At 48.3% G+C, this 26,285-nt stretch overlaps 10 protein-coding genes across 10 annotated transcripts; 6 read left to right on the top strand and 4 right to left on the bottom strand.

Moving 5' to 3' along the window:
- Positions 1–182: 182 nt before the first annotated feature.
- Pdw03_7513 (Actin interacting protein 2) lies at positions 183–1,863 on the bottom strand (the record flags this gene model as incomplete). The annotated part of the gene is made up of 2 exons (XM_014678322.1): positions 183–215; positions 268–1,863. 2 exons carry the CDS (start codon positions 1,861–1,863, stop codon positions 183–185), a joined length of 1,629 nt encoding a protein of 542 aa, XP_014533808.1.
- A 574-nt stretch (positions 1,864–2,437) lies between these two features.
- On the top strand, positions 2,438–3,568 carry Pdw03_7512 (NAD dependent epimerase/dehydratase family protein; the record flags this gene model as incomplete). The annotated part of the gene is made up of 4 exons (XM_014678323.1): positions 2,438–2,619; positions 2,679–2,698; positions 2,753–3,464; positions 3,538–3,568. 4 exons carry the CDS (start codon positions 2,438–2,440, stop codon positions 3,566–3,568), a joined length of 945 nt encoding a protein of 314 aa, XP_014533809.1.
- A 967-nt stretch (positions 3,569–4,535) lies between these two features.
- On the top strand, positions 4,536–6,854 carry Pdw03_7511 (Pleckstrin homology-like domain; the record flags this gene model as incomplete). Its single annotated transcript, XM_014678324.2, has 1 exon — positions 4,536–6,854. The coding sequence occupies one exon, from the start codon at positions 4,536–4,538 to the stop codon at positions 6,852–6,854; it is 2,319 nt and encodes a 772-aa protein (XP_014533810.2).
- A 1,076-nt stretch (positions 6,855–7,930) lies between these two features.
- Positions 7,931–9,073, bottom strand: Pdw03_7510 (Endo-1,3(4)-beta-glucanase, putative; the record flags this gene model as incomplete). The annotated part of the gene is made up of 1 exon (XM_014678326.1): positions 7,931–9,073. One exon carries the CDS (start codon positions 9,071–9,073, stop codon positions 7,931–7,933), a length of 1,143 nt encoding a protein of 380 aa, XP_014533812.1.
- Positions 9,074–9,554: 481 nt separating this feature from the next.
- Positions 9,555–12,540, bottom strand: Pdw03_7509 (Potassium ion transporter (Trk1), putative; the record flags this gene model as incomplete). Its single annotated transcript, XM_014678327.2, has 4 exons — positions 9,555–10,370; positions 10,426–12,220; positions 12,272–12,441; positions 12,511–12,540. The coding sequence occupies 4 exons, from the start codon at positions 12,538–12,540 to the stop codon at positions 9,555–9,557; spliced, it is 2,811 nt and encodes a 936-aa protein (XP_014533813.2).
- A 2,973-nt stretch (positions 12,541–15,513) lies between these two features.
- Pdw03_7508 (fungal-specific transcription factor domain-containing protein) lies at positions 15,514–18,028 on the top strand (the record flags this gene model as incomplete). Its single annotated transcript, XM_066101676.1, has 5 exons — positions 15,514–15,537; positions 15,617–15,744; positions 15,807–16,087; positions 16,228–17,440; positions 17,503–18,028. The coding sequence occupies 5 exons, from the start codon at positions 15,514–15,516 to the stop codon at positions 18,026–18,028; spliced, it is 2,172 nt and encodes a 723-aa protein (XP_065956759.1).
- Positions 18,029–18,223: 195 nt separating this feature from the next.
- On the bottom strand, positions 18,224–19,498 carry Pdw03_7507 (Alcohol dehydrogenase II; the record flags this gene model as incomplete). Its single annotated transcript, XM_014678329.2, has 4 exons — positions 18,224–18,984; positions 19,042–19,195; positions 19,255–19,303; positions 19,371–19,498. The coding sequence occupies 4 exons, from the start codon at positions 19,496–19,498 to the stop codon at positions 18,224–18,226; spliced, it is 1,092 nt and encodes a 363-aa protein (XP_014533815.2).
- Positions 19,499–20,446: 948 nt separating this feature from the next.
- Positions 20,447–21,015, top strand: Pdw03_7506 (putative transcription factor cmr1 protein; the record flags this gene model as incomplete). Its single annotated transcript, XM_014678330.1, has 3 exons — positions 20,447–20,457; positions 20,522–20,798; positions 20,851–21,015. The coding sequence occupies 3 exons, from the start codon at positions 20,447–20,449 to the stop codon at positions 21,013–21,015; spliced, it is 453 nt and encodes a 150-aa protein (XP_014533816.1).
- Positions 21,016–22,436: 1,421 nt separating this feature from the next.
- Positions 22,437–23,549, top strand: Pdw03_7505 (Nitrilase/cyanide hydratase and apolipoprotein N-acyltransferase; the record flags this gene model as incomplete). The annotated part of the gene is made up of 4 exons (XM_014678331.2): positions 22,437–22,481; positions 22,573–22,661; positions 22,749–23,152; positions 23,218–23,549. The coding sequence occupies 4 exons, from the start codon at positions 22,437–22,439 to the stop codon at positions 23,547–23,549; spliced, it is 870 nt and encodes a 289-aa protein (XP_014533817.2).
- Positions 23,550–25,391: 1,842 nt separating this feature from the next.
- On the top strand, positions 25,392–25,676 carry Pdw03_7504 (uncharacterized protein; the record flags this gene model as incomplete). Its single annotated transcript, XM_066101675.1, has 2 exons — positions 25,392–25,413; positions 25,471–25,676. 2 exons carry the CDS (start codon positions 25,392–25,394, stop codon positions 25,674–25,676), a joined length of 228 nt encoding a protein of 75 aa, XP_065956758.1.
- Between the last annotated feature and the right edge of the window lie 609 nt (positions 25,677–26,285).

Raw genomic sequence — 26,285 nt, 5'->3', positions numbered from 1 at the left:
GGGCCCACTCAGCTGATCGCATTTATCCCGAATATAGCCTGGAAGGATTATCATTTACTTCTTTTACTTGGAGCTTGTGCATTGTGCAGGCTCATACATAATGTGATTCCAAGGCTATTACTTGCTATATCGGTAAACGGCTTTTATTATGCTCCAACAATCCCTATGCATTGCAACTCGCTCTAAATATACTTGTATGGGTTCATGATTCCATTCTAAAAGTTAAAATTAGCAATTGAGAACACATCAAATCGACACTCCACTTACCGGGTCATAGAGGTCCTTTAGCTGCTTCATCAACTTCACCATTGTCTCGTTCTGGCTGTAACCGATGAACTCGCGCTTAGCAACGCCAAGTCCGTGCTCAGCACTGATGCTGCCCTGGCGCTTCTGAATCCACTCATACACCCAGGGCTCGATCGCCTTCTCCACTTCCTTGCTGTACTGTCGCACGGCAACGTTCAAGTGCAGGTTGGAGTCACCCATGTGACCGTAACCAATGACAGCACGAACCGGGAAAGAGTCATCGTCACCGACCAGACCCTTCTCCGTGAGGCGGGCCTTGCAGTCCTCCACAAGTAGGTACAGATCTGACAGTGGGATCGACACATCGTACTTGTAGGTGCCACCCAAGTGGCTCAGGGACTCGGTAATACCCTCACGCCAGCGCCACAGTGCCTGGAATTGGGTCTCATCCTGGGCCAGTACACCGTCGGCGACAATGCCGTCGCCCATGACGCTCTCCAAGAAGGACTCCAGCTTGGCCATGTCGTGCTCGGCGTTGGAACCGCTGGTCTCCACCAGACAGTAGAAAGGATACTCACCCTCAAGAGGATGTTTGTTACCCGTAGATTCGATGACCAATTTCTGGCTGCGACCGTCCATCAGCTCGAATGCGGAGAGAATCTCCGAGAGCTGGCCTTTGGCAGCGAGGTAAGCCTGCTGAACCTGCTCGAAGCTCTCAAGACCGAAATAAGCCACATTAACTGCCTTGGGGCGCGGGGGGCACTGAATAGAGACAGCAGTCACGAGGCCGATGGTGCCCTCAGAGCCAATGAACAGCTGCTTGATATCGTAGCCAGTGTTGTTCTTGCGTAGAGTTGACAGCGCATCCACGATAGTCCCGTCCGGCAGGACCGCCTCGAGGCCAAGCACGCTGCCGTGTAGACTGCCGTAGCGGAGGAGACGCAGGCCACCAGCATTGGTGGAGACATTTCCACCGATGTGGCAAGATCCCTTGGCGCCCAGGTCCAGAGGGAAGAGGTGCTCCCGCTCGGCAAGATATTGGTCAGCTGTCTCAAGGATAACACCGGCATCAGCAACCAACACACCGGAGGCAGCATCGAAAGAGCGGATCTGATTCATGCGCGAAGTGTTGATGACTATCTCATCGAAGACCGGCACTGAGCCACCAACGAGACCGGTGTTTCCACCCTGCGGCACTACGGCCAATTTGCGCTCATTGCAGTATTTCAGCACTTGACTGACCTCCTGTGCATTCTGAGGCTTCAGAACAAGCCGGGTGTGGCCGCGGTATTTGCGCATCCAGTCGCTGTTGAAGGGTTCGATATCGTCCGTCGCGTCGGTAGTCACGCCATCGATCACGGCAGATTGGGAGCCCAGAAGCTCCTTGAAGTGTGCGACATCTTCAGCAGAGATTTCGGCGAAGTTCGGGTTGCGCTTGAGGTTGGGGTAGGCGTCGCTGGTGAACTTGATCTGACGGGGATCGGAGTTGCGAGTGGAGCTGGCGCTGAAGGCGCGCACAGTCAAGGGAGTGATGGATTGAACGGTGCGAATGGCAAACCGAGGACGAGGCACTCGGGCGCGCCGCAAAGCAGCTGTGATATTCCTGGTACCTGACATGGCTGTTTACAACACAAGAACAATTTTTAGTCTGTCAAGTGGAGATGCTCCGATACTCCGATCTGCCTCCGAGAGCTCCCAGGTCCTTGCCGATTTTGATTCGACCTCGGGGATTTTCGGCCTTTTATCTTCAATGCTTATACTGTCTTTCAATCTTTTACACTGTTGGATATTATTTGGTGAGAGGGCTCAAATTGGTCTTATTATGCTAACATAGTTAATATGCATAAATTTAGCGTGAGGATCAACGCAAGATATATATACATACCTTTTGTAATACCTTTGGTATCTCATTACACCCTTCGACCTTCGAGTGCGCGCTGGTCATGACATCATCACGCGTATCTTATCACGCCATGTTGAGAACATATAGAATTGAGAGCATTCGATAGAATGGATTGGATTCATATGGGTCTAATCGTCTAGGTAGGTGGGCTAACTATGTCTTCACGGCTATATCCACAGTTCCGGTGATGGGAGAAGTCAGCTACGTCACAGGTGGCCCCGCGTCAGGGAAAAAAAAAAAGAAGAGCATCCCACCATCTTTCTCATCTTACCCATACCTGTATCGAAAATGACATCTACAGTTCTTGTTACTGGAGCCAGTGGCCTCCTTGGCCGTGCTGTGTTCAACACTTTCCAGCACTCGGGCGTCTTGGTTGTTGGCCAGGGATTCTCCCGCACGGCCCCGCCTACTATCTTGAAAGCCGACTTGGAGAAGGAGGAAGACATTCGGATGCTCTTCGATGAAGTCAAGTACGTATTTCCATTGAGATCTTGAGCATAGACATTAATTAGCTTTGAAATATTACCAGGCCTCAAATTGTCATCCATTGTAAGCCAATTAGCCGACTCGCTCATCCCGAGATCATAGACTGACAGCTCACAGGTGCTGCAAACAAGTCCCCGGACATCTGTGATAAACACCCCGATCAAGCTCGCAAGGTGAATGTCGACGCCACTCGCACATTGGCCAAAGAATGCCAAACTCGCGGCGCCTTCCTCATCTACATCTCCACCGACTATGTCTTCCCCGGCACCGAAGGCGACGCTCCTTACGAGGCCGATGCTGAAACTAAACCACCGAACCTGTACGGTCAGCTCAAGCGTGATGGCGAGGTGGCCGTACTAGAAGCAATCAAGGAGTCAGGTATGGGTGTAGTGCTGCGCGTGCCGGTGCTGTACGGCAATGCCAAGGAGAACTCGGAGAGCGCGATCAACACGCTCGTTGACGCGGTCCAGAAGGCAACAGATGAAAACGCTGGTGTGAAGATGGATGACTGGGCCATAAGGTATCCAACCAACACTGAAGATGTTGCGCGCGTGTGTCGGGACATTGTCATTAAGTACCTGCGCGAGAAAGAGAAGCGCAAGGACTTCCCTCATATCCTGCAATTCTCGTCTGAGGATCGGATGACCAAGTATGAGATCTGCCAGAAGTTGGCTCAGGTGCTGGGTGTTGCCACTCCCGGAATGATCCCTAATAAGCAGGGCAATGATCCCAATGGGGGTGTCGTGCGGCCTTACGACACACATCTCTCCACTAAGGCGCTGACTGAGCTTGGTATTGATGTGCGGACAGTGGACTTCATCGCGTGGTGGTAAGTTTTCGTCATGTGGTGTACTATATACACTATATACCTTGCTTTTAGTGTCCATGCTAACAAATTGCAGGCGCCGGGAATTGGGTGCTTATAGGAAATAGGCCTGATCTAAACCGAATGAAGTTGTAAGAACAATTCAATTCAAATATAGAAGGGCCAAGGTTCAATTGAAACCCAGAGAGGAGTTTAAAAGCCCATCAAGGAGATCAGTTAGCCCCAGTCAGTAGTCGCCTTGGCACTATCACCCCACAGAACTTCAAGTTGTATCTTCTGTGTACTGAACATCATTCGAACATCATTCGATCAAGATTCACAAGTGGAGCTTCATGATATCCCTATTTGTGAAGAATAGCACAGTTGGAGTGAGACACTTGGATTTGATCGCCCTGTGGACCCGTTGAGACCATCCAATAATAATCTCACCTTTTTGCATCGAACAATCTAACAGTGGCAATAAGGCCAATAGTACCTGTCGATCATATACATACTCCATCAGGTCAACTGTACTCCGTACATACCCAAGTAAATATAGCCCCAGCGTCAGTCGCGTGAAACCGCATGCGGCGCGTCGGACCGGGAAATATTTAGCCCCAATTTACCTGCTGGGGCACGGGAAATTGCGTTTCATCTTTTTTCCCTCAGGTTTATTATGCCAAGTGCATTCGGTGAGTTCAATTTATATATATGATCCATCCAATGGTCAATTCACCAAAAGCAAATCTTATAGCCTAGGCCGGCCCAATTGATGATCGGTGCGGGTCAGTTTGAACGAGGTGCGAATGGTCGATTGAGAATAGGCCTGTTTGATTGTGAGAGGATTCTATTTTGTTCAATCCTACGGCCACTCTTTTTTTTCTCCCACATTTGTGTGTCTTCTAGCTGTGCTTCCTCTGTCTAGAGGCTTAGGTGCAGAGTCGCACTGGTTGATCAGAAGGAAATTACGGGAAATTGCCGTTTGGTGTCAAGGCGACGCTAACCCTATGCGATAGAATTCGAGACAGATTACGAAACTCTCCCAACTCAGACCCCCCCGCCCCCGGGGCGAATCTCAAGTGAAAAGTCTCTAGCATGAGTGAGAACAGTGTGACAGCCGCGGCGCAGCCTGTACCTCCAAAGCTCTCTCGATATCGTAGCATGCGAGGGACAACCGGAGACGTCGAAATGGCCACACCACCTACGCTTGTGAACAGTATTGGCCAGCAGAATCTCTCGATCGCGAGAAGCAGATCTCGATATCGTCGCAATCGGCCAGCATCAAATGAAAATCTCGTACCTCCTACTCCCGCGATCCCGGGTCACGCGCGACCTCGGCTGGAGGTGCGGCGGAATGAACCACGAGAACGTGAACGGCCCGCAACCAGTCATTCTGGGACCACACAAAATGAGGAGGAAGCGCATACGCGCGAGGTGGATCGACAAGGTGCGATGGAAAAATTGACTGGAGGAGAGAACTCAGCACAAGACATTCGGCGGCCTCAAGTGTCTGTCCTGTCAAAGCAAGTCGTGCAACAGCCCCGATCGCAACCTGTGCTGGCGCATCCCCCACGCAGTAACAACTCAGGAAACGATGGTAATCGCAAGTCTTTCTTTCAGATGGTCAAACTTTCAAGGTCCACCAAGAAAATGGGGCCCCTTCCGAACTACATTGGAGTGGGTGGAACCGGAGTGGTCCCAGGAGTTGACGCTCCTGTCAGCGCTGTTAACGCTGGAAAGCGAAATGCCCTGGTCAAATATGGAGATACCTCCGCGAATCTCACTGTCAACCCGTCAACGCAAGTCCGGGACATACTGCTAGATGCCACCAAGCACTTATCTCGGGACATTGATGCGGATAGATTCATTCTCATGGAGTCTTACTCTCAAGTTGGCCTAGAACGTCCTCTGCGACGCTATGAGCATGTTCGGGAAATCATGAACTCCTGGTCACACGATGCAGACAATCAGTTCATCGTGATTCCCCCCTCTAGTGTGGATGCTTTAACTCAGCTCGATGCTGGGCATGCTCCCAGCGAGCAACCACCCCCAGTGACTGTCCATATTTACCATTCCCAGCGCCGTCGCAAATGGGATAAGCGATATGTCACCTTGCGTGCTGACGGACAAGTGACAATCTCAAGAAAAGAGAGCGCCAAGGAACAGACCAATATCTGCTATTTATCCGATTATGACATCTATTTCCCTAGCGCTCGAGCGCTTAACAAGGATATCAAGCCGCCAAAGAAGCTGTGCTTCGCAATCAAGAGCCAGCAGAAATCATCCATGTTTCTGTCCACCGAAAACTACTTGCACTTTTTTTCAACCAGCGATAAGTCTGTTGCAGATAAATGGTACCGGGCAGTACAGAAGTGGAGAAGTTGGTATCTTGTCAACAAAAAAGGAGCAGGCCAAACACCAGAGACCGAGACGCTCGTGAAGCGCGCTGGGACGAAGAAATCGTCTCATCAACCGAGAAACGTGCACAACGACGTGCCACTCCTAGAACGGGAGACTTCGACCGAGTCTTCAAATCGTGAAAGCTCTGACCAACGGAGGCCGACAAGCTCCAAAGACGTCTTTTCCCGGCAGAAACCCCTTCGTGAACACGTCCCCCCACCATCGTCATATCCCCACACCTTGACAATCGATACTGATACCGAAGGGCCTTTCGCCGACACCCAGGCATTGCTCTCGGGCCTTTCGCCCCAGGAAGTGGAAACCTCTACGTTTGCACCATCCGGACTCCTAGGCCGAACTTACACCCAGCGACAAAATGCTATGCGGGAACGGGAGGATCGCGATAAGAAAGCCAAACAGGAGGCCTTTTCAGGCACTGGCTTTATGAGTGGAGACTCTATACAGACCCCCGGCCAGGACTCAAATCCCAACAGCCGGACCAACACAATGACTCGTGCCCCAGACGCATCGGCTTTCACTCAAACTCCGTCTCTTAAACAGAAACCTCTGGTTGACCTCACCCCAGTCTATGCCGAGCCACCACAGCATAGCCGCAAGGGCAAGGGTCGCGGCGTCCAAGTCCAACCCGGTATGCAACTGATTGACGGAGCCACTGGTCCAGATCAGACCTCGGGAGGATTCTCCATCCCACCTGCGACTTCCTGGCGCCGACCGGCCGCAGACACCACACCTCAGCGGCGAAACACCACCCGCAGCGTGGGCCATCATTCAAACAAATACGCGACCCTGGCTTCTGCTGAAGCAAGCTCGGCGATTTCTGCCGGCAAGTTCACTGCAAACAGCCTGCTGGCACACTCGGCCAGCACTTCTAGTCATCGGAATCCGCGCACCGGACATGGTGTCGCAACGGGTGACCGTAATGCCACACGGCCGTTGCTGGATATGTCTCCGGAGAACCCCTTCGCAGATGGTAGTCTACTCCGGCAGCTCTAATTGCGTTTCTCTTTTCTTCCCTTTCTTCCCTTTCTTCCGTTTTGTGATAATATTGCTATCTCGCGGGGTTCTGTTTTGGTATACCTATTGTTTATTTACTTGGACCACTGGCTCCTTATCCTACGGCACTGCAAGGTGGAGCCCACTTTCATCGGTGTTGATGCATTGTGTGTCTTTTAATCTGGAGATGAATTATTGATAGCCGGCTGTGCTTGACGGACGATTCCTCTTTGTTAGAGATACCCATTCTGTGTTTATTTAGCAAAGAAGTGACACTGAATATCCGTCCTTGACATTAATTTTGACCTTTTCTATCAAGTCATTTCCCACTGCACTCCAAGGCTTTCCGAATACCCACTCGTGATTTTTTTTTTTTTCGATTTGAAGTCTGTAAATAGGGGTCACCACACCACCTAACTTGCTCTGACATGGCCGCGCCAAAACCCATCCCATTGACCCGCTTCTTCCAACGCATAAGAACACCATTGGACTGATCAACTCACTCGAAGACCATTCTAACTTTATTCCTCGCCATCCAATTTTTCACTAAGATGAATCCAGATTCTCGTAGCCAACCGCGCGAGGAGCAATCGCCAGGCAGTCTGAATTGCAACAGGGGGAGGATACGTGCCTTGATCCAGACCAGTGATGGAGAGAGACACTATTTCTCCGGCACTGTGAGCACTGATCTATGTCTTATGGTCAACAATGCTCAGCCTGCCCCATCACCAGCTCCACTTGAGTATCTCTAGCGTTTCTCCATATTCCTAATGAATAGCACTGCACTACTCAGATTCAAGATCTAGAATTAACGAAGAATAGGGCATCGTTTATCTATTCACAAGCCACCAAGAATAACCAACTCCATAGTGTGAGCAACGTCTATATCGACTTCCCCCGGTATATCCCAACACCGAACTTCCTCAGCGAAGGCGCATCAAGCAAAGCAAAAAAAAAAAAAAAAAAAAAAAAAAAACCAGCCGTCCTCTTGCCTCAGATCAATCCAATCATATCACGTAGCAAATAGCACAAAAGGTACCAAAACGAATCTCTAGCCTTCAACCACCTCTTCAAGCTCAAGGAGCACGATAAACCTTGAAAGTCTTGAACTCCCAATAGGCATCAACAAAACTGCCAGGGCGGTTAGCAACAAAGCCCGAACAAGTCGCTGGACAATGATACAAAGTTTCATAAAACTGCTTCTGACCAGCAAGTTCACCACAGAGATCAATATTGACAATGATACTCAGATTCCTGAAATGTGACGCAATATCACAGTTGGTGCTAGGGAAATCCGCCAGCGCCATACCCCAGGTACTCGGATCAGGATTCCCCGCCGTGATATCAGCAGGGATCGATGCCCTCGGGAAGAACCAGGCCCTAATACCGGCGTCACGGAGTTCAAGCGCATAAACACCGCCCCCACGGTTATTCATTGCCTCTCCATAACTAGTCTCATCGCCGATGACCCCACAGCCGGAATTCCCATCTGTGGCATGGTCACAATTTTTAAAGATAGCCTGACCAGTCTGTTTGCGCTTGACGTCCATCTGACACCCCTTGGTAGTATGGATTGTGATCTCATTCCCATGGCTTCCAACATTTGTAGTTTCAAGAACATCGATCTCGCCATTCATCGGCCAGTTATAGCCATCAGTTAGCCACAGCGCAGGCCAGGTCGCACAACCGAAGGGGGTATGAACGATGTCGAAGACGAAGAGGCCTGCATCGTATGTATTTCTCGACTCGACGCGGACAGAGTTCCGACCAGAGCGGGCGTTTGGCGTTGATGCATCGACGCGCAGAATGGCTGATGTTTCGGATGCATATGTGAGGTTGAGGTGTCTGGCAGTTGATTTGTTGACGTAGACAACAAAGCCCATTGTCGGGTCCTCGTCTGTGAAATAAGTGAATTGGTCGAAAAAGGTTGGACCGGAGTAGTTGTCGATGAGGGTGTAGTGCAAGGGACTGTAGTTTGGGTAGCGGCTTTTGATTATTTCGAAAGGGATCAGGATTGTAGCCAATACGGTCACGATCACTGATGCGGTGACGATGAGTTTCTTGCGCAAGGACCAGCCTTGTGGGTTATACCACGGAGTGTGGGCTGGGGTATCTCTGTCGCCTGGTTGGCTGGCGGTTGCGATTGGGGATTTGGTTTCGAGAGTAGTTCTCGGGGTCCCGCTGTATCGATTTAGAAAGGGTAGTTGTCGGTTTTCCATGGTGATTGATAGAGATGAGAGAAAAGATCTTCCGGTCATTTATGTTTGGGGATGAGTGCTGTGTTATACGGAAGTCCAAAGTGTTGAAAGCCATCTGAGTTTGTCGTCATACATACTCCCTGCTTTAAAATGGAAAAGCACCGATCCTTCCTGATCACCTCACTATTACCAACCGCGTCGATTTGATCGTCTTACGCCAACTATCAAATAGAGTACCAGAGTTAGTTCCTTACCAATCTCTGCGCTCTGTTTAGGACACGATGACCTAGAGCTGTTATAGTAGTCAAAATGCCATCTCTACAGTTAGGTAAGGAAGGCAGGACAAGAGCCATTGAAAACGTATTTTGGTCAAAATGATATGAGAGCAATCTCATATTTCCATAATTATGTGGACGATGTAATTAAGATTGAACCACCAGGGCACGTATGTAGCACGTCAAGCCTCTATAGTTACAAAAATCTCATAGGTCCCGCCCATTTTCTATCGATTAGATCGGACAGTTGAAGAACGATGTACCAGAGAGTCTGCATTCGGAGAAGGTTGGGTCTGCCAGTCGTGCGTTTCCATACCCGAAGATAGACCGGCATCGTTCCTTGCCTGAGATAAGGTACGCGATTGCGATTGGGCGAAAGACCCGCCACCACTGAGGTTAGATGCGCGACGGCGCATGCGACGCTCTCCCTCTTCGGCCTCATGTCGATTGAGGGCGTCGGAGGGGAGAAGGACAGCGCGATCAAGCGCGTAAGGCAGGCCACGGTGGCGACCACGGACTTGCATGGCAATGATCACCAACTTGGAGACTACATTGAACTGCGCCGAGAAGGAGGTGTTGACATTGGGGTATCCAAACGACAGACCTACAGTACCGTATGCCGAAACAACTTCAAACAGAACAGTGAACAGCTGGAAGGAGTGATCGCTCTGGTTCTGCAACTTTGATCCTTCCGCAATGGCGATGATAAACATACCCAAAAAGACATACCACAAATCGAAACTCAGTTGGCGTCGCAAGTGAGCTCCGATGTAGGTGGGGGCGTTGGAATCTTCGTCGTGATCCTCATCTGTGGCATCATAAATTCCCAAGCTCTTCTCTTCGTAGACATTGGTTCGACGCATGGAGATAGCAATAGGAAAGACGGAGATATACATCATGACCAAATAGGAAACCTGGATGGCGGGGTGAAGTTCGGAAAGACTGATGATTCCAAAACCGGCTGTTCGTGTGGCAGCGGCTTGGAAGAAGCCGTCCACGACTCGTATACCGGGCGGCAGTGCAGTGACAGCAGAATCGTTGAGCTACAACATCATGGTCAGCGAAAGTTACGTGAAAGGAAAGAGATCCCAAACTTACATCCAAGATGACAAAGAAGATCATATCTATGCCGTTCAATGCGATGAGAATCGCAAACAGCCACCAAGTGGCATTACGAGGGAACAATAGGGTGAAGCATCGACGGGGATGATCCAGAAGAAACTTCAACTCTTCCCATAGCGCGGTGCCCTGGCGAGTGAATTTCGAAAGAGCCCAGATCATCAAACGAAGCATGCAGGGGAAGGCGGTATTGCCAATGATAATTAAAAACGCTAGCATCAGCAACGGGAAAACGGCCCTCTGGAAGGAGTACATCGAGTCTGGTGTCAAGGTGAAACCCAAATCGTTGAAGGCAGACGCGGCGGTAAAGATTCCCCACCACGGCCGCCCTACTCCATCCGCCCGGACAATATCCCCCCATTTGTCCTCTGTCATGATCCAACCGACCATGCTAATCATGCCGATGAGATGAAACCCGACGTAGTAGGTGATGAGAACGACGGCTAACGTCTTGAGTGCACGGTATTCAATACCGCCCAACTCATCACGCTGCTCCTCAGTCAAATCGACGAAGTTGGAGTTCCGAGCCACTGTAGCATTCCAACTGAGATACGGCTGAGTGTTGAGGTCACGCTCTTGAGTCAGAGATCGGAACACCCCCCTGAAGGTGTTCCTCGTGTTCGTAGCGGCAAGAGTGGTAGTTTCATTCCCATCTTTAGTCTCCCGGAAAGTGGGACGAGTTTCCAGACGAGGGAACGTATTCCCGCGTGCACGGTTTCGTGAAATATCTGGTTCGTTAATGGTGATGTGTGGTCCTTCAAGTGGGCCAAGCTGATCGAGCTCCTCGGGGTGTGCACCGGGGCTTTGTTGGTCGTCCTGGTCGTAATGGTCACTGGAGTGCTGAGCCTGCTCACCCTCCTGTTCCACATCTTCCACGTCTTCCACGTCTTCTTCCAAAGCCTCAGGTGCACCACCACGATCATACTCCCGGGGACTCGGAATGCGCAGAGCTCCTTTGTCCTTCCGCTGCTTCTCCAAGAAGGCGATGTGGTGTTCAGGGTTCAAATGGGTTGGCACCTTCAAGCTACCGAGGCCAAAACGAGGTTCGATGCTCGTGTCTGTTCCCTCGGTGCTGGAGTCGACACTGCTCTCTCGGGCTTCCGGTGTGTGGATGCCGGAATTAATGTTCTTGTTACCCGGATCTGTCAACCGACCGTCTCGGGCATCCCCTGAATCATCCCGTAATACCACAATGGGTCGACCGCTGACTCCATGCTCCGCACGGTTGATATTGATATTATCGCTGTCCCCATCATCGGTCACCGTTTCCATGCGGGATCGGGTCCGTCGCATCGCACGAGCGTCTCGGACCACATGTTGGAAGCGCTTCTCGAACCAATATAATCGAATGAATACCAGGGCGCTGTGGATGAAGATCGGCGTGCACAGAGACGTCATCAGATATAGAACAATTTGCTGATATAGCCAGAGGCGATTGATGTCGACGGAGTTCAACCCACTCTGGGTGGCGGCGCCGGCGGATTGGAAAAGGGCATCGATGTAGCTGATGTTGCCACCGGGATAAAGAATGATGGAGCCAATGATAGCCCAGGCCATGATATAGGCATAGTGGAGGAAAATGAAATTAAGGTGCAGTTCGTTTAAAAACGGGACCTTTTCTTTATAGGTTGTCACCCGGCGAAGCAATGCCGAGAACATGTTGAACGGAGTGCGGCCAGATAACCGTCGTTGCCGAGCGGAGACCACGGGCACAGGCCGCGGAGGGGAGGATGTCGAGATAGGTTGCTCTCGAAAAGAAGGGAATTTTTCCAACCTATTGTCTTATTAGCTTTTTCCATCTCGACTTTCTTTTCGCGCGGCATACATGTGGTCCCGTCGATCGCTACCGAGCGGAGTGCTTGGACTCGTGCAGGAAGAGACCACGGGGGCGCCACTCTTAGCCGCGTGGCATTGAGCCACAATTGTGCGTAGAGATGATCGAGAGCATAACGGAGGGAAGAAAAGAAGAGAGGAATGGGGACAAAGGTAGAAAATCTGAGACTCGAACAAAGAAAAAACCTGGTAATAGCTGCGATTGGAAAATCACGCATGCGGGAATATTACATTACGGTATTGTATTGTCAACTGCCACATTAAACGTGGTCTGCCGATCCTTTGTGTTCTGTTTCATCGGGGTTTGTGGCGAAGCAAAAGTGTAATTCTTTTAGGGCTTTGGTATTGTAAATTACACTGGGGTGAGTTTTGTTGAGGTGAAAAATAGAAAACGAAACAAGATGTCAAAACATAGATGCACTAGAAGAAAACGACGAAACCGAGAGATTTTATAAAAGTAAATAAAACAAAGAGCTGCAGTGGATTCGTCCCTTGGAACTCCATTTCCGATAAGGTTTTACTTGGAAAAAAAAGGATTCACTACTCGGCCTTGCCGCATGTACGATCAAGGTAACATCCCTGAATTGCATTTGCATCTTCGTAGGGCACATTGGCATGTGTATATCACTTTATGTTGGCAACTTCTACATCCCAAACCCTGCAACTAGCCCATCTCAAGATTATGCAGTTGCCTAATGCCTACTTAGGGATGTTCCACTCCGTACTCCGTAGATTGGCCCACTTTTCATTCCAGCCATGTCGTGGCCCGTTCCTAGCAGAATTACCCCTGTGGTGTTAGGGCTGCCGAAATATCACCATCTACTGCTTATTATTGGCCCGTTGCGACCTGCATTCTCCATCTTCGATAGGACAGACGCCCAATCCTTGGCAGTGGAAGGATATTGCATTTTCTTCAACTATCTTTTCGACATGTCTCACGCCTTCTTACATTCTTGCTGAAAGCTGTCGACGGGAGTTTGAACATATCCGAGAGATGCGAGGGGCACATCTGCACCCTTAGAAGAGGAGAAACTAGGCGGCACGGGCGGCCCGACATTCTTGACTTTAAAGGGATGATCTTTTCTAGATGCTAATAGTATGCCCGGAGTATCTATGCCATTCCTTACTCCCAAGTGAAAGATGTTACGATTCGCTGCCAATGTAGCAGCATAAGATTCTTTTTCACAATGATTGGAACTTCTCAATTTCCTAGAGCCACCTTTTTTTGGCCGGCTATTTTGGAATGGTGCGAAGATCTGGTGAATAGATAGTGTGCAAGATCTAGTCGAACTTCAGATTCACCTTCGGATGGTTTACCTTGGAGCTATCGTTGTTTGGCCCGTTTGGTCCATCTCAGCATTACTCGATGCAACCTCAGTTGGTTCTGTAAGTTGTCCATAATTACAGGTGTCTGGTTCCAAGATATCTGGCAATTACAGTGTCTAACAGTCACTACCAAGGTCGCATGTGCTACGACTATCTAGGTCTATGTACAAATTTTCTCTATTCACCGATCTTGCCTCGTTCCACACACTTTGTTATTTCTAGATAGCCTGATGTTTTTTTTTTACGAGAAATCTTCAACCTATCGATAGTGCTGATTTCCAAGCCTTCTGGGAACTGATCCCTTCGATACATGTATACTCTTTGATTGGTAGCAATGTCGTAGGAGCGGCTGCACAGTGCAGGCGGGGCAAGGGAGCCTGGCCTCCAATAGTTTCCAACGCTCGGCAGAGATAAGCTCTGAAAACAAGCTTTGAGGTAAAAATGGGCTTTGACATGGGCTACCCAATATTATTCCCATGTAGCTAGCCATCTGGCCGAGGTGCTCCATCTTTGTTAAACGGAGGACCGATGTCAGTGTCTAGGACCATTACCCAATGCCCTAATGTCTCGAATTGTAACTGAAAATGCAGCTTTAAGTCTAAGCCAAGCCCACTCAGCCACAGACTGCACCATCCAATAACCTTCCTTGCGGCCTTCAGGCGCACAACCCTAATCTAACCATATCTAGTTAGGCTTACAGTAAAGTCTAAAGCCTAATTCACCTGGATGAAGCTGTTTTTGAGCCCCTTTCCCAAGTAGTCCTCCATTCATACCGGTTGACGCTTCAGGCTTAAACTTACCGATAGTGACCTTGAGACAAACTATCCCAACACTAACCGGATTGTCAACGCAAGAAAATGTCCCAACAAATTCAGAAGAATGTTCTTCCGACCGTAATGTACATGGTTTTTTTTTCGTAGTCCTCTTCGGTCTCCATAACGTATTTACAACTGTCAAAGTTCGTAATGAATAAAGCTTACGCTCCAGAGATTGAAAAACTTTGATCGAGACAGCAAGCCTGCCTTTTGATTCATGATGCAGCACCATGTAACGCCCTACCCTGAGGGTCTCTTCCAAGATTATATCACGACAAAGAGTCATTGAACATCATGCCGTTGATCTGATATCGCTACAACACTTACATGAATGTACAAAAATAAGGGGCACCCAGTTGATGGGGGTTGCTGTAACCAATTTAAAGGTGGCTAACCTGGCCCAGCATTAGCAAGACCCCCATCAATTGGAACCCCACAAGGCACCTAGGTAATGTAGGGAAGCCAGCTGCGCACCCCAAAACACAACCAAACCGAAGTTTTCCTCATTTACATCTCATCAATGAACGTTTCTGTCGATTAGCTGTTGATTAGCCTTTGTAGTAGTTTATCGTACATCATGCTTTTAATTTTCTTGCCTTTTTTTTTTTTGACAATCGACTTGGATTTTAAAATCGAAGGTTAGATTTTTTTTTTAAAAAAAAACGTGGACTTAGAACCGAGGTCTGAAAAAGCCACGGTTACAGGGCTTTGTATGGTGACTGGTAAAAAAACGCTTGTTCAAACCATTGAAGGAACCGTCTTCCTCCCCTTACTGCAACAACATGCATTTCTGTCACCATCACCTTGTCTACTCCGTACTTGAGATGGAGAGAGAAAATGCGGTGAGATGTGGGCCACTTTGATTGGCGTCCTTTGTGTCTCCAGGCAAACAAAACTACGGTTGGAATTAGGATTTGCCACTTAGTCCGGCCGCTGCCGAAGAAATCAACCCCCACGATTAGGAGCTGTCCTCCCCCCAACCATCGTTTGATTGGTGCTGCTATTGCTACCACATTAATGACACAAAACAAACCCTTGTATCTCCCTGCAGATAGATTCAAAGGTTAAAACCGAGAGAAGGCCGACTGACATTATGGAGCCTCGCCGCACAAAGTTGGTAAGCGTAATCCAGCTCTAGCTCAATGTCTCCACTGAGAGTGAAGTGAGTTCACGCAATTTTGCTGACAGACCATCAGGCCTGTACCACTTGCAGGCGGAAGAAGACTAAATGCGATGGAAGAAAGCCAAAGTGCTCGCCCTGCGACACGTTCAACCTGCCCTGTACCTTCCCGGGCACCGTTAGACACCCTCGCCCTCCCAATGAGTACTATCTTCACTGTGTAATTGAATTGTCATTCTCGGATTTTTAACGGAAATTATGGATAGGCATGTCTATCGAGAGCTGGAGGAACGCATAGGATTAATGGAGAGAAACCTACAAGTGCGTGGTGTCTCAGATAAGTTGAACCAAGAGTTCCTAGCCGACCCTATGGATGATCCCAGTTTCAACTCAAGGGCACCTAGTTCTTGCAATCGCCCGGATGACGAAGGATCATGGGATTCGATCTCTCGTGTTCCTCCTACTATGCCAACTACCGAAGAGAGCCCCAGTGATGACCAAACGTCGTATGTTCTTACTGCACAAAATGGACGAATGCAATTCTTCGGTGAGTCTACATGCAGCTAGTTGTTCCCCTTGCTCTAAATGAAATTCTGCATTTTTTAACTTGGAATTGTCAAAGACGATCTTTTTACCTTCATGTCATGCGGGATGGAAACTGACCATAAAAATGACCATCCATCTTAGGTACTTCCTCTGGACTTTCTCTCGTCTCCCCCCTGGGTGCTTGGTGGGTGGAAAATCAGACAGGGTCTGAACGATGTCGAAACGCTGGAATGAATGGCGTGCAGCAATGGCAATTACACAACTGGATCCCTAATATACTTCAAGATGGGTTTGAAAAACGTACCTCGCAGCCTCTTCCCCCAAAGGAGATTGCGAGGCAATTGATGAGTGAATATTTCAATAGCTATAACAAAGCATTGCCTCTCTTCACGGAGTCGCGGCTCGACAAGCTACTCCAAAGACAATATTCATGGAATCCTGAATCAAGTTCCTCTTGGTGGGCAGCTTTCAATGTCATTCTGGGCCTGTCTTACAAGGCGAGAGCACAGAAGGCAATTGATGGAAGCGAAGATTGGAAAAAGTCATTCGGGCACATCAGAAATGCTTTGAATGTTGTGGTGGAGCTCCTTATGAGGGCTGCAGATATTCTCGCTGTCCAGGGACTACTCGGGTTGGCCATGTTCTTTCATGAAACCCCAGACCCTCAACCACTTTTTACATTTGCGGCAGCAGCAATGCGGCTTGCCCAGTCCATCGGGCTGCACAGATCTCATACATATGGCCTAGATCACGCCGAAATCGAGGAAAGAAACAGAACATTTTGGATTGCTTTTATCGTTGATGCCGATATTTGTCACAAGACCGGTCGGCCAGCAGCCCAAGATACCAATGACTTCAACACCGTGCTGCCAACGGAGCTTCCGCATGATGGGCTGGGTCTCGTTCAACTCGACGGTATTGAAGTAAATTACCTGCGAGCTTACGCCCGATTCTCTCTATTACAGCGAGATATTTATTGTCGGCTGTACACTACAACTGCGACTCAAAAATCGGGGCAAGATTTGATCAAGGAGGTGAAGGACTGCGAAGCTGCACTTCTTGATTGGAAGAAATGCATCCCCATTGAGCTTCAACCACAACCCAAATTTTCTGCCGGGCAAAATTTCTTCTATCAGTGCATCTTAAGGTTGCACTTTGCGTACCACTGCTGTTACGCCCAACTGCATCAAATCTGCCTGCATGCCAAGCGACTAATTGAGGTGGAGATGATTGGAAATGCCAGTCCGAACTCGATTCCAGAAATGGAGCACTGTATTTCCGGATCACTTACAGCTGCGAGGTCTGCGGTAGACCTGTTGGAACATGTTGAAAAGTTTGGTTTATCGTTTACATGGTATGCCCAATTCTGTGTTTTATTCTGGAGGCAATTGAAGCAAATGCTAACCAGCGTGCAAGGAGTGTTGTATACTTCCCTGCTGCTGTGGTCGCAACGCTCTTCGCCCATATCCTCACACACCCACACCAAGATACCACTGCGGATATTTATTTGATTCACCAGGTCGTCCAGTTTCTGAAAAATATCACGGCTCAAGAACAGGGCACATATGTTGATTACCTTGTTTCTCTATGCTCGGATTTTGAAGGTGCAGCCAGACAGGTTTCACGTAAGGCACCCACTGGCCATAACCGTCCGCCTTTGGAACAAGAGAAGGCCGGTGTTTCTCTCCTCAACAACGACTTGTCGAGAGATTTAACGAGCCCTCATCAAGCATTCGCCGGAGTATCAGGATCCAGCGACCCTCAAATGGCCTTCGAAACCTCCGAAAACTATTGCATGTCAAACCCCCAAAGTGATGTAACGGAAAGCTTGCAATTTTCTATTCCCCCCATGTGGAATTGGCAAGAAATGATGATATTGATGTCTCCAGGGACTGGTTCAGAGGTGATGCAAAGCCGCGGACAGACTGGGGATTCTCAATAATTTTGAGAAATAACAAAACGCCATTGTGGTCACAGAGATATCATTTTTCCCTTATCATTCTATTTCTTGTACAAAAAAAGTTCGATCATGGGTTTGTTCTTTCAAATGAACCGTAACACAATACTTCTGCGATAAAACCAACACCGAAGAACGGAGAGAAATTGAGGCTCAGAGAACAGAAGCAGCGGTCCGGACCTAAGACATGTCGATAACAACGCGGCCCTTGAGACCACCGCCATGCATCTTGTGGAAGACACCAGTAAGATCTTCCATGTTCGCGACAGTGACATGCGGGTCAATGATCCCGCGAGCTGCAAAGTCCAGGGTTTTGATAGCTTCTTCCCGGGTTCCAACTGCAGAGCCTTTGATCTTCAGCTGTTTAAAGATAATCACGGCGGGATTTGCCGAAGCAATAGCCTGCATTTGGCCTTCAGGGACTCCAACACAAACAAGAGCACCATTCGGGCGGAGCATCAACAGCTCAGTTTCATATGCCTTGTTATCGGCGGGGCAGACGATAGCAGCGTGAGCTCCAAGGCCACCCGACAACTCCAATACATGATTCACAAGCGACTCGTTATCGGAAAATTCGTCCATGTCCACAAAATGCTCCGCACCCGACTTCATAACCAAGTCTTTCTTGGACACACGGTCAATAGCAATGATTCGGAACCCCAATCCTCGACTGCCGAGCTGGACGGCAACATGGCCCAATCCTCCCCCAGCACCAGAAACTATGACGAAATCCCCTGGCTTTGCCTCACTGCGTTTCAAGGCCGAGTAGATGGTGAGACCCGCACAAAGCATTGGCGCAGCATTCGCAGACTCGAGGCCATCTGGAATAGGGGTCACATAGTTGGCAGGTCCTAGAACGAATTCTTGGAAAGTGCCTGGAGTACGGAACCCAGAAATTGTAGACTTGGGACACGTGGTTTCCATGCCCGAGTAACACATCACTTTGGATCGATATTAGTGATGCATGTCAAGTACAGTGGATTTTCATGGTGACTTACCGCAGCTCCCGCAAGTCGAAGCAAGCCATTTGACTCCAACACGGTCCCCTACATTGAGACCGGATTTTTCACATCCTGGTCCCAACTTTGCGACCTTACCAACGCCCTCGTGTCCACCAACTTGTCCTGTCTCGGTATCAGGGAGATAGCTCCACTGAAAATGAACCGGTCAGTTATCTTTTTTTTTTCCAGGCTGACAATGATTCCACATACTGAGTTGGTCATGATACCATAGTCGGAATGGCAGACACCTGAATGCGTGCTTTTAAAAGTGTCAGAGGCTATCCATAAACACTCGGGTCTTAAAAAGTAGAAAAGGAGACAATTACAGCCTGATGAGGACTTCTCCAACTCCCGGCTCTGGAGTATCAACCATTACAACTTTCGTCGAAACCGTTCCGGGCTGGTCATAAATGATAGCTCGGTGTTGCTTGGGAATGATGATGGTATCCGACATTGTCTCAATCATAGCTTGCCGTATTGCAAGTAGAGATCAGCTAGTAACTAACTCAGAATAACATCGTGATCGGCATGCAATGAACAATTTTATACTTCAAGGAGCTTTGCTTGATCCGACCTAGCGTGCTGCACCTAATCTTAATCATCCGGCATCATGTGACTGCGCACTTTGTCAACCCGAAGGCTCTGTCCCACGGCATCGGGTTTCTAGCCGGCCCGCGGCCCGTGGAAGCGGGCACAAGGTACTCCGGGGACGGAGTACCTTACAGTCAGTGGAGACATGTTTCTACGTCCGCTAGAGCCCCACTCAGCTCACCGCCACTTTGAGATCTATACCGCCTACGTAAAGCGGGAGACATGCGTCATGCAATTTGTATTCATGGGGGGTTTTGGTCGGCAGTATATTATGTAATAACTGGGTTGTGGGGTCAGGTGTAGAAACTTGTGTCCAGTCTCTGTACGGAGTTAAGCAAAGTCGGGCTCTAACAAATTGATTGAAACACGGTGAAATCTTTGTCTAATTTGGGTGGTCGATACATGGTGTAGTACTTCTAGTTTACACACAAATTGAAACTTCGAAAGTTCCTAATATCACTACCCTAGGGCCACTTTCTAGGAGGTTACGATTGTTCGGCAAGGCATTTAAATTGGTAAAAAAAGGTGGTTGAAGATTACGTGGCAAACCCTCAGTTTGAATAAAATTAAGAAATTTAAGTTACAACTACGGAGCACAGCGTATTAATTGAAGTACCAGAATTGATTTGTTGAAACGAGGATTCGTTAAAACCGGCACCCGGTAGTTATTCTGGGGGCCAGGACATGACACCATGATGAGGACTCGAATATAGACGGACTTAGGGCAAGCTCCGTGACTATAAATTACGGGACCAATCCTTCTGGCAGAAGAAATTTTCATTTTATACCAATCATTAAATATCTTTACAATATGTCCACAAGGTATACATACCACCGTCATTATTCTTAATCGTACTTGATCCCCGTACTTACCTTTGTATTCTAGCACCCCACAGGATCAGTTTGCTGCCCTAGTTGCAAAAAACAGCAAGTTGAATGAAACCGACATCGAGGCTGTTTATAACAAGCTTTCAGCTCTTCCCGTCGATTTCCTCCGTGGAGAATGGAAGGGTGGAAGCTTCGACACCGGCCACCCAGGCCACACCCAGCTTTTGGCTATGAACTGGGTTGGAAAGACGTTCCACGATACCGAGCGCGTCGACCCTATTGTTGTGTTAAAGGATGGAAAGCGTGTATGCGATGAGAACTGGGGCCATGCTATCGTAAGTAAATCCACTTGATTTCAAGAATGATGCAAATTTTGACATCGTGCAGGTCCGTGAGGTTCGTTTCCGTGGTATTGTGTCAACCGCTATGATCTATGACAAGCACCCTATCATTGATCACTTCCGCTATGTTAATGAGAACCTCGTTGCTGGCGCCATGGACACTAGCTCCTTCGGTGACGTTGGTACCTACTACTTCTACCTATACAAATAGGTCTGAATGAGTCGTAAATCTTGGCACCGGCATCTGGAATCGACTCATGTCAACCCAGGCTTATGGACTGGCCTGAATTACCACCGAGAAAGCCACAATGTCAACATATGCCAAATTGTCCCTCTTTCTATGAGATTCCACTTCATTTCCATGTTGCAAGAGACACCGTCTAGTTTATCAATCTGTCATGCTCCATTCTTTTCCTCCCTGACTCAAAGTAGCCAATTCCCCCTTTGGGCTGCCTATATCAAATCAACACTTCTCATTGTTTTCCAAGTGCACCCGCCCCACACTCGCCTATTATTTAAAAGAGGTACCCCGTAGATCAAACGCGTTGCCATTCCGGCTTTTGGTTCATCCATGAATATAATGGACCCTTTTTCTGTATTATTCGATGGGCGTTGCGATGAGATTGACGGCCAGGTTCAGACTCTGCTGGGCACATACACCTCAAATCGACTAGCTTTAACATGTTACAGTTTTCAACACGACAATGTTAGTTCCTCGGCATATCTCTGCACATCATATTTCCGGAAGTATAGCGTGCTTTTCCCACTTTGGACCATCCATCGACCGGATGATGCTCCACACTATTCGTGCTGGAATGGGGAAGCGCCCAGGGTCTTTTATGCCGCACAATTTTGGCACCACAGCGCAAGTTGAACTTTTTATCGAACAAGAGATGGGGCCAGTCCGGAGAAGATTTGGATTAGAGAAGATTGCACATGTCATTTTAAGCTTTCGACCCCTTTTTACCATACGGCCCTCACAGATGTGCTTAGAAGTGGGCATAAATCTGCTACACAAAAATGAAATCAAAGATTCTTACATTTTCGAGTACTGGATTCGAGATCGAGATCCAAGCAAGGAAACTGGGGTCTTGATACACAACTCGGGGGTTCCCGTGTTACGGAGGGCTGCTCTCCGGGCACTTTGTATGTCGCCACACTCAGCGACGGATCCAGCTTGACTTTAAGGCATCAAACTCGGACTATGAGCTTACTAAATATATATGTATAGATAGTGAAAGTGGACTTGGTGTTCTTCGGGGAGAGTTTATAGGGCAGACACTAATAAGGTGTGATGGAAGGGGGAAACTCGATCTTTTTTTTTAAAAAAAAAATTAAGAGGTATGAACTTGAGCTTGCACGTAATCTTGAGTTTTCTCAGATTGATTCTCTATAGACCACTTAACTCCGGATACAATTTCGGTCACCTGTGGTTCCCAAAGCCCACTGTGTTGCTAACGTTGACAATTTAATTGGAGTGGGGTCGGGGTTGCGTTGTTGAAGTCATCGACCCCAATTTCTCCAACTTCAAATTGGGGTTATAGGTGGATATCTCTCAATCGCAATTAATTCCCCGTCGTTCTTTCTTTCTTCTTTATATTCAACTTCTCGCACATGTGCAATTGACATATCATGGCCCCTACATATCGTCTTTCCGTAATTCAGTGGCATATTAAAGTGGGTGTGCATCGAATTTGCCCATGCTCAACCTTTGAACCACGGAAGATGTGCAATCCCGTTGGAATCAGATTTGCTTATATTATCCTAGGAGCTTGACATTGAGTACAATCATACGAAAGCATGCGAATACATCACGGAGGCCGCTATCCAAGGCGCTGAGTTGGCCGTTCTCCCAGAGTAAGAACCATGTTATTAGACGTTCTGTCCAACGACACTCATCGCTCCCCCAAAACAAAGGAACACTTCCTGATTCAAGATAATCAGATACCATCTCAGCGGCATGGTCCCCACAGACCCCCTTTGGGCAGTCCAAGCCGGCCAATCTGCCCAGTACCTAGCAAAGTATCAAAGCCTGGCCAAAGATCTGCAAATCTGCATCGTACCGGGTACAATCATCGAAACACACACAGGGTCCGACCAATCAACCCTGTTCTACAATACAGCCTATTTTATCTCAAACGATGGTACTGTGCTCGGCTCCTACCGCAAGAAGAACATATGGCATCCGGAACGACCCCACCTCACCTCCTCAGGCCTAGAGCCCCATGTGGCCATCGATACCCCGATTGGCCGCGTGGGGATACTGATCTGCTGGGATCTGGCTTTCCCCGAGGCATTCCGGGAACTGATCGTCGACGGGGCACAGATTGTGATTGCGCCTACATACTGTGAGATGGATTCCTCCTAACTTGTACGGGTATGTGGTGTCTGATCTTAGTGAAATTTCTTCCAGGGACCCCTCACGACGCCTCCCTCGAGGCCCGCGCGTATAACCCAGATTCTGAAGCCCTGTTCCTCGAGTCGACCATAACATCACGTTGCTTTGAGAATACCTGTGGTGTTGTCTTCGCCAACGCTGCTGGGCCATCGGAGGATTTCTTAGGCTTGTCGCAGATTACCCTTCCACTGGTGGGGCCGATCGCTAAGATGGGGACTGAAGATGGATTCATCGTTGCCGATGTGGACGTGGGGGCCATTGAGGCTGCTGAGAGGAATTACAAGGTGCGAGAGGACTTGAAGAAGGTGGATTGGCATTATGTTTATCGGCATACCAGGCGGAATTAGACAGTAGTCAACTGAACTAATTGTCTCTTTCTTTTTGTGATACTGCCCTAGTTCCCTGTATGGAGGCTTCGTTTCGGAATTTCACCTTGTACTTTGGGCCTGGTATCATCGCTCTATCGAATAGAACATTAAAGGGAATAGCAAATAAACTCATAACTAATAAAGTGGTGCGCCAAGATATTTACGAAGAAAGGTGATTCGACAATGTCAACACCCAGGATGTTGTTGGTGAAACCTCGGGAGGCTAGCCGCATGACTGGCGGATACGCTACTCCGAACACAGTCTAGCGTCAGGAGCTTATCTGCAGCCCCGGGGCACTTCTATAGATCTCAAGAGTACACTTATTTTGAACAAGACTGACGTGTATTTCGAAGTGCAGGTGGGCTCAATTCTGAAAAAAAAAGGACCGCTTGGTTTTTGTTGAATACTGGTTTGCAAGATACGGTTATTCATTCTTGCGCCTACAAGACGACGGCTTCAGATGTAACAGACCTTGAGCGTCACATGCGGGGATAGCTGTGGAGGGGGTATCATCTCATGTGATATTGAACAACTGGGTGAGTCCTATTGTTTCCCATCGTGCCTTCCCAAACGGTAGATCTGCCACCTATATAAACAACCCCCCCCCCCCCCCCCCCCCCCCATCTCCTGCTCTTTGTTTTCTTCCTTCTTTTGACTTTCCATCCTTGCCTTTCTTCAACCCCCCCCTCATCCATCTGGGGCTCCGCCACTCCAAGTTCATTCCACTATCACCTTGGGTCTTTCATCAATACCTCATCCATTACATCGCACCTTCCATCATATCTTGCATCATATCTTGCATCATATCTTGCATCATATCTTGCATCAAGGTTCATTGGATATGAAGTCTGCCACCAGATCTGACTGCCAGCGACACGATGTCACGTCTGTCAACTTAACACTCATCATGTCTACTGTGGTAAGTCTGCCTACTACCTGTCCCCACCCTTCAGTCACTAATTTGGAATTGTCTCACAGATCCAACACCATCATGTCTTTTCGTTTTGCATCTCTGTCGCACATGGTGAGTATCCTCCTTCGTTGCCATTGCACCCCACAACCCACCTCCCTCCAACATATGCTGTCACCCCTTTGACCTTTAATCACTTGTTCCATCATCCACCACCACATCATCTCCATAACCACAGCTGTCCATGGTACAGAGCTGATTGAATTAGAAATGTGAGAAGTTCACTCCTGTCTTCCAGATTTTGGAGAGCCTTTCTGCTCAGAGCTTGTTCAACGCTCAAGAATATTGGATGAGACTGCTTATCCCGCGTTCTGTGAATGTTTACTTTGTCCCTCTTTTCTCCTCGTTTTCTATCTCATCCCCTCTACCCTGACCACCACGGCTCACAAATTCCTTTTGTTGATATTTCTCAGTACTAACTGCGGCAGATGTTGAATCAAAACACCACCCTGCTGCTTGACAAGGCCTCCTTGCCTCAACACTCTTTCATTTACATGATGCTGCCTCCAGCTATTAGCTAAAAAAAGCAACCCCAGATTGCAGTTATATTTGCAGCTATGCAGGTAAGAACTCCAGCATCAGAACCCTCCCCACCTCTCTGTTCCTTTTGCTCTGCGATGACGAGTGGAAAATCTTACCAACCCGGTCCATTGGCTGATACAGGTTCACCTCGGTGTCTTCTATTACAGAAATCCCATTTCTCATCGTTTTCAGCCTGCCTACCGCGCATCCTCTTGCGTGTGCCTGCCACAACCTTAATTTTCCGTGCATGAGCGCCATATTCTATATCCAATGCACATCTTTCTTCACTCCTGAATTGCCACATCGACATCATGAGGTTCTTCTTCCGATGGATGTGACCTATGATAACCGTATGTCTTTCTACCCCACTTCATCATATGTTGCTAAAAGAAGTCTTCCCGTCACAGTCATCCATACCACCTTTCACGGCTTTGCATCATTTGCTGTCATATCCACCATAGCTAATTACGGCTGGCTCCATGTCTCCGCTGGTAAGTTCTTCATGGCTGCCACCGCACTATCTCCAGCTCGAGGCCATCCATTGATCTCGCTACCCGTGACAAAATGTCTCTGCGCAACAAACCCCTCTTGCCTTCCAAGAGAACTCATCTAAGAAGATCCATACACTCAGTTCAAAAAAGAAAAAGAAAAAAAAAGAAAAAAAAAGAAAAAAAAAAAAAAGAAAAACGATCAACCACATCAACCACCCCACATCCACATCCACAACAACAACACATCGATACCCAGACGAACTCCCAAAAAAAGACAAAGAGGATTAAAATTAAAACAACAACAACAAAAGAAGAGCAAACAGACATACGCCTTGACCACACCACTCGTCACCACTGCAGGCTGGCAACATTGTTCTATAAACAGGTTGCAACAGGACAGCCACATTCCACAAAAGCCAGAAAACAAAAGCTATCAAGAAGAATTTAAGAAATCACTTGCAAGGTATGATAGCAACAAGCCCAAGAATCATCCACACCTTTGAAGATACCATTGGCAGAAGGTCATGTAACCATCGAATGCAAGCGCGTCACCTTGGAAGAGAAACTCATCCAGCATGGACTAACTTGGCAATTGTTAAATCCCATAACCCAACATCTGGACTAGGAGGATGGATATAGAGGATATGGAAAAAATGAACTAGAGAAGACATGTATGGGCTTTGTTTTGACATCCTTAGGACTCGGATAATTTGTCTGCATCATCCAACACT

This window comes from Penicillium digitatum, chromosome 2 (assembly GCF_016767815.1).
Source record: "Penicillium digitatum chromosome 2, complete sequence".
NCBI classification, from domain to species: Eukaryota; Fungi; Ascomycota; class Eurotiomycetes; order Eurotiales; family Aspergillaceae; genus Penicillium; species Penicillium digitatum.
Note: the sequence above shows the minus strand (reverse complement) of the source record. Positions and strands in the feature narration are given on the sequence as shown.